Source organism: Lucilia sericata, unplaced genomic scaffold (assembly GCF_015586225.1).
Source record: "Lucilia sericata isolate MDLA Ls3-8-SP2 unplaced genomic scaffold, ASM1558622v1 Contig002118F_arrow, whole genome shotgun sequence".
NCBI classification, from domain to species: Eukaryota; Metazoa; Arthropoda; class Insecta; order Diptera; family Calliphoridae; genus Lucilia; species Lucilia sericata.
The window spans coordinates 63,936-76,736 of NW_023995966.1; the positions used below are offsets into that span (position 1 = coordinate 63,936).

The window sequence follows — 12,801 nt, forward strand, 5'->3', positions numbered from 1 at the left end:
TAATAATTTCTCAAAAAAAGAAGAAAAAATTGTTTATAGTTTTATTTAAAAGCTTAAAATTTATATCAATTTTTTCTCGTTAAATTTTTTTTTTTAAATTTTTTGAACTTTACTTTTTTCTTATATTTTTGAGTTAAAAATTGTCTTTTATTAATAAATTACACATACAATTTTCAGTAAAGTGCATAAACTTAAATTAAATATTTTAATAATATTTTGTAGCTAAGATTAAATCAAAAGAAACACAAGCCGCAAATATTTTAATATTATAATGTATTTAAATAAAAAATTTTAAACTTTTATAAAAAGAAAATTATTTATTTAAGATAATAATGATAAAAATATATAAACAACAAATAAAAAAGAAAAAAAAAAGGAAAATTAACTTAGAACTATAAGATTATTTAATAATTATAATATTAATTTGCTGATGTGAAAAAAAGTTGTTTTTACGTCTGGATTATTTATTTAAGAATAATTTGACAAATAAATTTTGTTTTACCATAAAATTTTGTTTTTGTTTTAATGTTAAAATAAATGAATCATGAATTTTGTTTAAAAAAAAAAGTTAATTAGTTATTATTTGTTTCATTTTAATGTGTTTAAAGTAGTTTAGTTAATTGTGTGTTTTTGTATATAAAGGGTGTGATACATACATACATATTGTATAATTTTGTGAATATAATACAAATTGTAATTAATACAGATTTTGAAGATTTCTTTTGGTATGAATTTTGTTTAGTTAAAAATTGATCAAGTTTTAGAAAATTGTTGCCATGTGAGAGTGTAATTTTAGTTTTCTAGAAACAATGAAGGAAATTTTCGTTTGGAAATGTTAAAAATTTGAATTAAAACTGAATTTATCTAATAATTTTTAATTTTGCAAATTAGCTCAGTATTTTTATTAGAATTGATTTGATTTTAAGATTTGCAAAAGATTTCTCTAACAGCTGTTCGTATTTTAGTATTTTCAGTAGTTAAAGAAAGATAATTTATTTAGAAAATATAAAATATGTAAAATATTATGATTAAAGGATAATAAACAGTTAAAAATTGTAACAATAGGTGGTATTATTGATAGTTATATTTATAGAGACAAACTGATAAGAGGCAACAGTTTATGCCAATATAGATCTCAATATAGAATTATTAAGAAATTTTGCTTTAGGATAGTACCTGCAAAATTGTTATCCAAATAACTTGTGATTTCTAGGTTTTTTGAAACGAATTAATCGTTTTTTATTTAACACATAAAAAAGAAAAGAAAAAAACAAAACAAAAAAATATGTATATGGAAAAAAATAAGCAAATTACTTGTTTTAGGTCTGCTAAGTTTACTACAAAGATTTTCCACTCCTTTCTTTATAAAATAATATACCCCAATGTCTTTACTTATCTATTTCCGTAGGTTTTATAAAAGTTCATCTCTAACTAAATCCTGTACCAGTTGTTGACGTTCCACCTCTTGTCTACGGCGTCTTTCCAATTCAGCCTGTTCCACTATATTGGCAATAGGTACATTTTCCATTTCCTCCTGTTCACGGGCAGCGGCCGCAGCATCGGCTGCCTCTTGTTGTTGTTTCTTACGGTGTTCATAGTTGACTAAACGTTGTCCCACCAAATACTTGTCCACCTTAATGGCTACATATAGCTTTTTGAATTGGCGTATTTGGAAACACACTAGACCAATGGCTCCAATAACCGAAAAGAATACTGGATATACAAAGTGTGCTATCTCTAATTGGACCCAGGGATCTTTAAAGAAAATGGGTAGTATAGAATGGGCCAATACATAAGGTATGGCCAAAGCTAGACCAAAACAGGTTATGACCGGCGTGGCCAATTCGCTGATTAAGAATTTCAAATCAATATCACGTAAACCATCACGATAGGCACGCTCTAAAGCCCGCTTCAAATGCCAATCGGGACCCATTAAGGTCAAGGCAATGGCTATTTTCGTATATAAAACACCCAAGGCCCAATCTTGCCAAATAAAGTAGATGGGTGTTTGTCGTATGCCCACACGTACAGGTATAACTACCACCAACTCCAAAAGCATGCCAAAGAGTAAAGGTATGACTCCTAGCATTAAAACAATTATCAAAACGGGTAGAGCATAGGAGGCACCCACCTTAAGCCATTGTTTGATTTTATCCATTACTGCAGCTCGGCCTTGCGGCAGCAAAGTAACCGCTATAGCTATGCCTCTTGTAATCATCCAACACAAATAAGTGCCCAAGGCAGCCGTATACAATTCATGTGGTCGTGGTGTCACCTCAGTACTTTGTACAACAACCTGTGTAGTTATGCTGCCCACCGACCACAAAGACATTACCTGACGTCCTATCCACACGGGTACGGTTAGGGTCAGCAGCGAAGCCACCACCAGCGATACACACATGAAAAATATCAAACCGCATAGTCTTATGGGAAATATTGAAGGCTTATCGTAAGGTTGGAAGGCTACCGGAACATCACGATGTATTATGGCATGATGCACTGCCGCCAAATTACGTTCAGCTTGTGGAGGCGGCGGTGGTGGCGGAGGTGGTGCCTGTGGTTGTGCTTGTACAGGATTAGCGGCTTCTAAATTTTCTCCTGCTGCTGCTTGATTTTCATTATCAGCATTATTTTCCTGTTCATTATTCTCATTGTTTTCTGCGTTATTTTCAGCATTGTTGGCTTGTTGTTGATTGGTGGGTTCTGCTGGCGGGTCATTGCTCAAGAGATAGCTGCGTATACCCAAAATCCATGAAACACAAATACACCAAATACGTAAAAGCTTTTTGAGCCAGACGCGTGTATGAGATTGTTCAAAGAAACCGGGCAAGATGATCTTGAAACGAAAAAGCGGTGGCGTAAAAAGTAATATTTAGAACTTTAGAATCTTTCGATATTAATACACGATGGATGCAATTAAAAGCGAACTTTTTTACAAATAAATGTTTGCGATATAATGAAATAATTGGGTGGTATTTATTTTAATAAAAAATTGGTTAACTGATTAAATGGCGAAGAAAAATTTTGAGCGAATTTTAAAATTTCAACTGTATGATTTATTACTAAATGAATAAATTATTTCAGACTAAACTCACCTGTAAAAGTAAAAGTTGCAAACTTAATTCATTCACTTCTGAATCACCAGATAAAGTGTAGGGTAAAAATGTGGGCCAAACTGTTTTCAAAATACGAATTGGCATCCAAAGCATAAGAAGTACAACAGAGCCAAATATCATAGCCGAAGAAATCAAGCGACGAACATGTCTTAAGATGGGAAGATGTATCATTTCCTATAAAAACCCCCCAACAAAAAAAGAAGCAAATTATTAAACAAACACAAAGAAAACTATTTAAACTCACCTGTATAGGACTAAAGTCGGGATCATTTAAATTGCGTAAAAACCACAAAACACCAGGACGTAATACTTCTCGTAGCAGAGAAATAAACGCAGCAAAATAGTAAACATAAACCATACCAAACATCCAGTGAACAAATAGCGATGTACCCGGTGCGGCGGTAAAACTAGCCTTGCGATCTTTAAGACTAAAACATAAAAAGGAAAACATTAAACATTTTATTAAAACTATAATTAATTTAAAACAAACTTACGTAGCATCAAACAAGGGCAGTGAACAAATATCTAACCACCAGCCGCAAACCAAGGGCAATACGCCAATCTCCACCACCGACAATAGAGATACCTTTACCACTATATAGCACAAGCCTATAAGATTGCGCACTCTTCTCATATGGAATGCTTTTGCCAGAAAATGTAATACCACCAATATGTGTCCAATAAAACAATAACCAAATAAAGTAGTTAATAGGCCATGAAAATGTAGCAAAGGTTTATCGGCATTCAATAGATTCATCGATTGCAAGATAAAATGGCCAATACAGTAGGGACAAAAGGCAAAGGCAAAAATTAACATTGTGTTTAGAGAAATAATCCAGAAAACATGTTCCAAAAATACTAATGAACCATCCAGGCCCAGTAGACGTTCCCAAGTCAACTCTTCAGCGGCACGATCCCATTCCATGGGATTCCAATTTGGCTCGTCGTTATCATTATCAGCAGCATTGGCGGCTGCGTTGTTATTTGGATTGTTATTGGCGGCGCCTCCAGCCAAGGCAGGAGGTAATTGGGGACCAAATTCTAGAGGAGGATCACCTTCATTTTCTGCCGGATCTGCTACAGCGGGAGCATTATTGTTCATAGGTTCTACCACAGGAGCTTCGGCATTATTATCATTATTAGCAACGGCGGCAGCTGGAGCAGCAACTGGCTCATTAGCATTGGCCTGATCTGCCAGCAGTTCAACCTCTTCCTCAGGTATAGCTTCTTCCAAAATATTACCAACGCCTGCCTCATTATCGGCAGCAACATTAGCTTCTGCACCAGCTGCTGCAGCTACCGCAAATTCTGGCAAAGGTATAAGATCTACATCATCCTCCCCATCATTGTTGCCACCACCTTCCGCCACAGCCGGGGCATCTTCACGTTCCAACCAGTCCGGACCACCACCCAGCAATATCTGCTCTCTTAACCACACCAAACCAATAAAAGACAACAGCGTACAGGTCACTACAAAACAACCGCGAAAAACATCCGAAGCCAAATTTTCCGTAGAAAATATATCGAACGGCAATGTCATAATCATATCGAAAGATGAAGCTCGAAACAAATAACGATAAGTGCGGTACGCCGACAACGGAACAATTACAAACCAGGCCAAACCCACCAGAGTATAATGGGCCCATGACTTGGCCGCCTTCATGATGGCCGATATCAAACCCCCAGCCACATCACGCAGTGGCAATACACGGGGCATATCGGGCGAGTATATGGGTTGGAAACTAAAACGGTGACCACATAGTTCACAGTATTCCTTGTGCGAATAACGCATCCATTGCATTAAACAATCCTGATGAATATACTTTATGCTGCCCGTGCAGACGCAAGGATAGAAAAGAGGACGATCCGATTGAGCCTCACAACGACAAACGCGACAAATGTCGCCTTGTGACAAATCATCCATTGTTTACAACAAAAAAAGCTATCAACTTTTCTTCACTTTCCACAATCTTTATTTAGGCATTAGGAGTTTTTGCTATAGAATCCCTTTTCTCTTCACTATTTTGTTTGGTTTTCCTACTATATTTTCTTGCTTTTATATTTTTTTGCAATATTTTACAAAAATTTTCCTTCCACAAAATTTTTTCTTTCTTTATTAATTTCACACGTAAATTTATCAGCCAGCTGTTTGTTTCTCATGTAATGTTGTTGTTGTTATCGATGTGAATAAAACATAATTTTTTAACATACTTTTTCCCAGAGTTGTACTAAATAGGAAGTATTGTGTTTTTAGTACTTTTTTTAAATGCAGAATGGATAAGGGTAAGGGTATCCTATATTTATGTGTTAAATTTGAATAACAAATGTAAACGATTTTCATTACAAAAATATAGCAATTCTCTCATATAGCCCATTGTTTGCACATATTTCGACACCTATTGCACATACATTATGTTATAATTATAGGTATATTAAACACTTTTATAATATTAATATAAATTTTTCTATTTTTATTTGGTTTTAATTTGTGTTTCGTTCATTGTTGTAAAAATATGTATTTTCTCTACTAAGACAGGGATGTCCATTGTAATTTCAACTTAATTTCAATGAAATTAAGCAAAATGACTGGATTTCAAATTAACAAAATTACTTAATTTCGAGTAGAATATTATTAAATTAATTAATTATTAAAGAAATTAATTTTTCGCGGGAATTTTTATGCAAAACAATGAAGTTTGCTGTATTTTTTCGCGGCAATTTATCCTGCCTCCGGTCGGTATGATGACTTTTTGTGCCAAAAAAGTCTTCATACCAAGAAGTTTAACAACCTAAGAATGTCTATACGTCTTCATACCTTCATACACGTCATACAAAAATACAACCCTGATAAACCAGTGCTACCACATATAACGCAGAGATACAATACTGGCTGTATACGTCTGGCAACTTTTCACACAGCTGTCGTTACTCATACAGTATGTTCAGTGTTGTTTATCAAAAATTAAAAAAAAAAAAAAAACAACAAAAACATCCTCATGCCATATGTTCAGTGCTATTCATTGAAAACTAAATAAAAAGCAACAAAAACATCATCATTATTTTTATCAAATTTATCATTATTCCGAAAGAAAATTTTCTAGCGTGTAAAGTAAGTTTATTTTGTCAAATTGCCAAGTAATATAATTAAAAAAAATATTTAACATTTTAGCTTTATACATTTCTCCGAAAAAGCAGAAAAATTAACAGTGAAAAATGTTGCGCACTATTTTCCAAAAAACCGGACAAAATCTTTTGCCTCGTCTAGGTCAACGTACAGTGGCCACTAGCGGCATTAAAAATGAGATTTTCAACGTACAAAGCTCAGAAGATTTCGAAAATAAAGTCAAGAAGAGCGATAAGGTGGTGATAGTTGACTTTTTTTGCAACGTAAGTTTTATGATGAAATTCTTGATTGAGAAGATTATATAATTAATTTTGTCTAGATGGTGTAATCCCTGCAAAATGTTGACCCCTCGTTTGGAATCGATTGTAGGAGAAAAAGCTGGCGCCGTTAAATTGGCTAAAGTAGATATCGATGAACACAGTGAATTGGCTTTGGATTATGATGTAGCTGCTGTGCCCGTTCTCATGGCCATGAAAGATGGCAAGGTGGTCAACCGTATGGTGGGTTACAAGATACCGACAAGCTTAGAGCCTGGATTGACAAAACTGTTGAAGAAAATAAGTAAATGATACGAAATGGTGCCAGAAGAGAATGATTTTATTTAAGATTTGTTAAACATTTATTCCGATGAGCATATCCCAAAAAGCAGCTTTAATTTCGATAATTTCTGTATATTTTCAATACTTTGTTTTCAATGTTATCTTCTTGGTATCATTAAATGATCTGAGAAAGATTAAAATCTAATAAACATATTGGTATAAATCATTGCCAAACGAAATTGTTATACTACTTGTGTTTTAGTCTTCTAAAGATTATTTCCGATACAAATGTTATTTTGGTAAAAGTTACTGTTTAGTTAAATGGCTAGTTTAAACACATAAAATACTCGATCAAATTATCTACAATTGTCCCAAACTTCCATAGAGCACCTTTTTATTAAAACGTTTTTAAAATTTTCGATTTTCTTTTAAGTTTATTAACAAGTATCATCCTAACTAAATTGAATACCATCCTGGTGTACCAGGTCTCTTTTATTACGTTCCAGAAAATCTCTAAAGCCCTTCTTCGAATCATCCAATGCCTTCTCGTCGCTCTTTTTGGTCTCTGCCTTTTAGCAAATAAATCAGGGAAGGTAAATTCCATTGTTTTAGGCTAAAATAAACATCAACAGTTAATTCCAAACATTTTCTGTACAAAATATCCCTCAATCCTCCTAGAACTCACCATAGTTACATAAGCTATTTTCATATCATCATTTTTGGTCACATAGCCATAGGTGGTATCACGTTTTGTAGAGCCCAACTCAATACGGGTTCGCACATCTACCACGGGAATTTTGTATATTTTCTCTAGATAATTTTTACATCATATTTTGTCATTTCCATCGAGACGGAAAATGTGGCGACATTTTTCGGTTGTTCCTCTAGTGGCCGTATCAATTCATCCAAAAATTGGGTAAGAAAATACGTAATTGTGGATTTCCACGTTGATAAATGGGATACCAGCGACTAGACATAACTTATTTTTATGTTTTATATAAACTTTAATTAATAATTTTTAATTATTTTGTGAAATTGTAAAAAAAATCGTGATTTTTCTTTTGCAAAATAACGATTTTAGCTAATCAGCTGTTTAGTTTTAATTCGCCTTGACATAATTGCTTAAATAGTAGCAAACAATTTATTTTTAGTACGTTTTTTATTAATAACAAAAATTGAAAATGGCTACACTAGCAACCATATGTTTATTTATAAAAAGGCGCTGGAATCAAGGAATAGTATACAATATATTTTCTGCGATATTTTTTTAATATTAATGTTTAAAAGTGATTTAAATTGACGTTTAGTGTTTATGTAATATATGTCATGCCTGTTTTAATAAAAACGTAAGTTTATATTAATTTGTTAATTATTTACCTTTGTTTACAGTGGCTTTTGTTGGCATCAATAATTTTATGCTTTTGAGTTAGGGGTTGCCAATCGTCTTTTTTACAAACAATTTTTCATTAAAATATCTTGGGAAACAAAAATCTCCAACTTCACACGAAGGTGAAACTTTTAAAAATAAATTGAAAAAATCTAGATCACCGTAACAATTTTTAGAATAAATCTGGACTAACGTAAAATGTGTTAAATTTAAACCTAGTAGTGTATAAAAAATGGTGTTGTTGACCAAAACCATTTTTATATCCAAAAATGTATTTTTAGCTAAGCCGGTGTTAGATTCAGCCAAGAGGAAAAAGTACATGCTACCAGCAGAAGGGCGGTTGTTCAGAGAATGTGATTATAAACAATAAAAAATTAGGACCTCGCAAACTGGATCAGAGATCTACATATGTTTGTTCCGAAAAAAAATAATTTTTTCTGTATATCTATTATTACAGTTTGATATAGTTACATTTTATTGAAATGGTGTTTACAAATTCCTCATGTATTGAAAATTTTTTAATTTAAATTCCAAAACGTTACGCTACGTTAAAATAAAATATTTTGTAAAACTATGTCAACACTACTTGTTTCTACATCGCTGAAATTAGTAAACAAACTGTTGACAAGTCGAATTCGCCTTAAAACTGTCCATAAATTTAATTTTTTCGGATTGTTTGCAGTCGAAGATCTGAATTTCACATTTCTGTGAAAAAGTAAATAAATTAAATTAAATAATGGGACCGCCAAAGAAATCGAAAAAAGATAAATTTGGTGGAGACAAATTTGGTAAGTTTAGGAATTCCTACTACATAAACTGTATAATAACATTAGAATTTAACAGGTAAAAAACGACGTGCCGAAGATGAGGCCTACACACAGCTTGTTGATGACAATGATACCATCGATATTAGTGAATCTGATGGAATACCGGGAGCAGCTTCTAAGAATGCCGAAACTAATGATGATGGTATAAATACCGATGAATATGGTGCCAAAGATTATCGTTCACAAATGGAACTTAAAGTGGATCACAACAATCGTCCTTTATGGGTGGCACCGAATGGTCATATATTTTTGGAGTCATTCTCACCTGTTTATAAACATGCTCATGATTTTCTAATTGCCATCTCTGAACCTGTCTGTCGTCCCGAGCATATACACGAATACAAATTAACAGCCTACAGTTTATATGCCGCCGTATCGGTTGGCCTACAGACCCATGACATTGTTGAGTATTTGAAGAGATTAAGTAAAACTAGTATTCCTGAGGGTATTAGAGATTCATTAACTGTGTACTTTATCGTATGGCAAAGTTTAAATTGGTTTTTAAAACATAATCGCTATTTTATTGAATCTCCTCATCCGGATATTTTACAAAAGTTGCCTCAAAGATCCAGTTATACAGACGTGTCGCTAAAGCGTGAAGAAGGAGATGCTTTTATACAGGGCACTGTGGAGGGTAACGCTATAACTCAGTTTGGTACAAATTACCCGATGGTACAGTTAAGGGCGCTGATGGTAAGGCTGATCCCAATGCTGCTGGCACTATTAATGCAGATGGCACAACCAATGTACCCGATGATATTACAAATTTTTATGATAAAATTGATAATGAGGAGGAAGACGAGGATGAGGCTAATTTAAAAACAGTTTCATTTGAAGTAAATCAGGAAAAAATTGAAGTTATACAGAAGCGTTGCATAGAAATTGAACATCCTCTGCTGGCAGAGTATGATTTTCGTAATGATACACATAATCCAGATATAAATATTGATCTAAAACCTGCTGCTGTGTTGAGGACCTATCAGGAGAAGAGTTTGCGCAAAATGTTTGGTAACGGACGTGCTAGATCAGGAGTTATGTACTACCTTGTGGTGCAGGTATGTTTTGAAGTCATATCTATTTAATGCACCATTTTTTATAATGCCTCTTAATATTTTAGGTAAATCTTAGTTGGTGTTACCGCCTGCTGTACCGTGCGCAAACGTGCCTTGGTTTTTGTGCAACAGTGGTGTATCAGTCGAACAGTGGAAGCAACAGTTTAAAATGTGGTCTACCGCTGATGACAGCATGATTGTCGTTTCACTTCTGAGGCTAAAGATAAACCTATGGGTTGCGGCATTCTAGTCACCACCTATTCTATGATCACTCACACTCAAAAACGTTCTTGGGAAGCAGAGCAGACAATGCGTTGGCTGCAGGAACAGGAATGGGGCATAATGGTATTGGATGAAGTACACACTATTCCAGCCAAAATGTTTCGTTAGAGTTTTAACTATAGTGCAGTCTCACTGTAAACTTGGTTTGACTGCCACCTTGTTGCGTGAAGATGACAAAATTGCTGATTTGAATTTCCTTATTGGTCCTAAACTATATGAAGCCAATTGGTTGGAGCTACAAAAGAAGGGCTTTATTGCTCGTGTACAGTGTGCCGAGGTGTGGTGTCCAATGTCTCCTGAATTCTATCGTGAATACTTGACTGCCAAGACTTCCAAGAAAATGTTACTTTACGTTATGAATCCATCCAAATTCCGCAGTTGCCAGTTTCTTATTAAATATCATGAAAAAAGAGGTGACAAAACCATTGTCTTCTCGGACAATGTGTTTGCTTTGAAACATTATGCCATCAAAATGAATAAACCTTTCATTTATGGTCCTACCTCACAAAATGAACGTATACAAATTTTACAAAATTTCAAATTCAATCAAAAAGTCAACACCATTTTTGTATCAAAAGTGGCCGATACTAGTTTTGATTTGCCCGAAGCTAATGTGCTTATACAGATTTCCTCACATGGTGGTTCTCGTCGTCAGGAGGCTCAGCGTTTAGGTCGTATTTTGCGTGCTAAAAAGGGTGCCATTGCCGAGGAGTATAATGCCTTCTTCTACACCCTTGTTTCGCAGGACACCATGGAAATGAGTTATTCTCGCAAACGTCAACGTTTCTTGGTCAATCAGGGTTACAGTTATAAAGTTATTACACATTTAAGTGGCATGGACACAGATCCCGACTTATTTTATAAAACCCGTGAAGAACAATCCCAACTGTTGCAGCAAGTTTTATCTGCTTCCGATCAGGACTGTGAAGATGAAAAGATTCCGGGTGAACCAGGCTATCGTCCAGGCGGTTCTAGTACCATGAAACGTGGCGGCTTGAGTTCTATGTCGGGCGGTGATGATGCCATTTACTATGAACATCGTAAAAAGAATTCTGGAAATGTACATCCATTGTTTAAGAAATTCAGAGGTGTTTAAAAGAATGTAAAACTATGCATGTAATGCTGATGTTATTATTAATTAAATGTACTACAAATAAATGGAATATATATGAAATTTATCACTTATTTTTGTTGTTTAATTTTTCTTAGAGAAAATTTGATTTTTATGTTAGAATTTGAATTTTAGCGAATTCGGTTCCAGTTCTTTAGATATTCCGTTCCAGTTCTTCAGATAACCAAAAATATATTTGCAATAATAACCGAAACCTCCATTTTTTTTAGCAAAACCTCTAGCGGCTTAAAAGAATGGGCCATTCTTGAACTGCAAGGGGATCTAGAGGTGCGATCTAATGAGGATATGCACGATCAATTTGTGGGTGATCTGTACTACAACAAATATGGTCAACCAGTAAGCTCATTTACAAATATAACTTCCAAATTTCTAAATCATACTATTCCACTTTAGATTTTAATTATCGGCCATCACATTTTGCAAGGCAGAGAACAAAAACTCGAAAAACCCTTTGCCGTCTTGGAAAAATCAAAAACCAATGAGGGTCAACATTTATTGGACCAAACTGTGGGCAATTTAAATGCCAGCGTTATGAACAACACTGTAGATCGCACGCTGCTCGATAATACGGTGGCTTTGGAAAACAAATCAAGACAGAAAAGTGAATACACAGTGCAGGCCGTTATAACCAAAAAGTTGATCTTTAAATCTAGACCCAAACCCATTATAGCAAATGTAGCAAAAAGTGTGTAAATTTCAAATTGGTTTTATTCAATATTTTTTACGCTAAATTTAAGATAAAAGAAATAATTAAAATAAAGTACACGAAAATGATAATAAAAAATAAAAAAATTAAACAATTTCCATTTCACGTTCAATGCCCACAAATTTCAATTGTTCCGTAGGACCATATCTATAGTCAAAGAATAGTTCTTCTCCCGGTTGTATAGCACGTTTAGCGAAAATACCAATACGATGATCGCCTGTCACCATCATTACTTTAGCATAGCAATTGGGATTGATGGAATGATTGGCAAAACGTATTTTATTCCCCTTACGCGTAGCATCCACCACAAAATCATTATTCAAATTGAAAAGGAAAGAGCACATGTACTTATCATACACTTTGCCACGACGATCGGCTTCATCTTGCGATATAATTTCACCGCAATATTCCGAAATGAATTCATTCTTTTGTGCACCCTCCTTAAGGAATATACCCCAACCGGCTACATCTGAGGGAGCCATTAGTAAATGTTTATCTGTTGAAAATAAATAAGTAAATTTTCTAATTTTATGTGAAATTAAATACAAGAACTTACGTAGACCCCGTTGTACACAAAGAATTTTAGTTAATTTAAATTGATCCGCTCCACAAGCTTGACACAAATCATGATCACAT

At 34.2% G+C, this 12,801-nt stretch overlaps 4 protein-coding genes and 2 pseudogenes across 4 annotated transcripts; 3 read left to right on the forward strand and 3 right to left on the reverse strand.

The window, feature by feature from the left end:
• Positions 1-452: 452 nt before the first annotated feature.
• Positions 453-5,305, reverse strand: LOC119613430 (E3 ubiquitin-protein ligase MARCHF6-like). The gene is made up of 4 exons (XM_037969449.1): positions 3,611-5,305; positions 3,361-3,544; positions 3,096-3,290; positions 453-2,836 (listed from the first exon to the last, which is right to left on the reverse strand). The coding sequence occupies exons 1-4, from the start codon at positions 5,038-5,040 to the stop codon at positions 1,412-1,414; spliced, it is 3,234 nt and encodes a 1,077-aa protein (XP_037825377.1). The 5' UTR covers positions 5,041-5,305; the 3' UTR covers positions 453-1,411.
• Positions 5,306-6,091: 786 nt separating this feature from the next.
• Positions 6,092-6,805, forward strand: LOC119613435 (annotated as a pseudogene).
• A 168-nt stretch (positions 6,806-6,973) lies between these two features.
• On the reverse strand, positions 6,974-7,859 carry LOC119613436 (annotated as a pseudogene).
• Positions 7,860-7,989: 130 nt separating this feature from the next.
• LOC119613431 (chromosome transmission fidelity protein 8 homolog) lies at positions 7,990-12,232 on the forward strand. The gene is made up of 3 exons (XM_037969450.1): positions 7,990-8,125; positions 11,669-11,795; positions 11,853-12,232. Exons 1-3 carry the CDS (start codon positions 8,106-8,108, stop codon positions 12,150-12,152), a joined length of 447 nt encoding a protein of 148 aa, XP_037825378.1. The 5' UTR covers positions 7,990-8,105; the 3' UTR covers positions 12,153-12,232.
• Positions 8,000-11,512, forward strand: LOC119613433 (general transcription and DNA repair factor IIH helicase subunit XPB-like). The gene is given in 9 exon segments (XM_037969452.1): positions 8,000-8,125; positions 8,849-8,954; positions 9,010-9,648; positions 9,651-10,025; positions 10,028-10,060; positions 10,122-10,165; positions 10,167-10,239; positions 10,242-10,432; positions 10,434-11,512. Coding segments are annotated over 8 exon segments (2,397 nt in total). The 5' UTR covers positions 8,000-8,125; positions 8,849-8,902; the 3' UTR covers positions 11,424-11,512.
• Positions 12,150-12,743, reverse strand: LOC119613432 (histone-lysine N-methyltransferase E(z)-like). Its single transcript, XM_037969451.1, has 2 exons — positions 12,722-12,743; positions 12,150-12,661 (listed from the first exon to the last, which is right to left on the reverse strand). The coding sequence occupies exon 2, from the start codon at positions 12,645-12,647 to the stop codon at positions 12,252-12,254; it is 396 nt and encodes a 131-aa protein (XP_037825379.1). The 5' UTR covers positions 12,648-12,661; positions 12,722-12,743; the 3' UTR covers positions 12,150-12,251.
• Between the last annotated feature and the right edge of the window lie 58 nt (positions 12,744-12,801).

What these genes read in the sequence shown, in the direction of transcription:
- LOC119613430 (XM_037969449.1), bottom strand. Translation starts at nt 5,040, where the DNA reads ATGGATGATTTGTCACAAGGCGACATTTGTCGCGTTTGTCGTTGTGAG. An exon ending in CTGCCCTTGTTTGATGCTAC is followed by an intron (nt 3,545 to 3,610) that starts GTAAGTTTGTTT and finishes TTTATGTTTTAG; the next exon opens with TCTTAAAGATCGCAAGGCTA. An exon ending in CCGACTTTAGTCCTATACAG is followed by an intron (nt 3,291 to 3,360) that starts GTGAGTTTAAAT and finishes GGGTTTTTATAG; the next exon opens with GAAATGATACATCTTCCCAT.
- LOC119613431 (XM_037969450.1), top strand. Translation starts at nt 8,106, where the DNA reads ATGCCTGTTTTAATAAAAAC. An exon ending in ATGCCTGTTTTAATAAAAAC is followed by an intron (nt 8,126 to 11,668) that starts GTAAGTTTATAT and finishes CATTTTTTTTAG; the next exon opens with CAAAACCTCTAGCGGCTTAA. An exon ending in ACAACAAATATGGTCAACCA is followed by an intron (nt 11,796 to 11,852) that starts GTAAGCTCATTT and finishes ATTCCACTTTAG; the next exon opens with ATTTTAATTATCGGCCATCA.
- LOC119613432 (XM_037969451.1), bottom strand. Translation starts at nt 12,647, where the DNA reads ATGGCTCCCTCAGATGTAGCCGGTTGGGGTATATTCCTTAAGGAGGGT.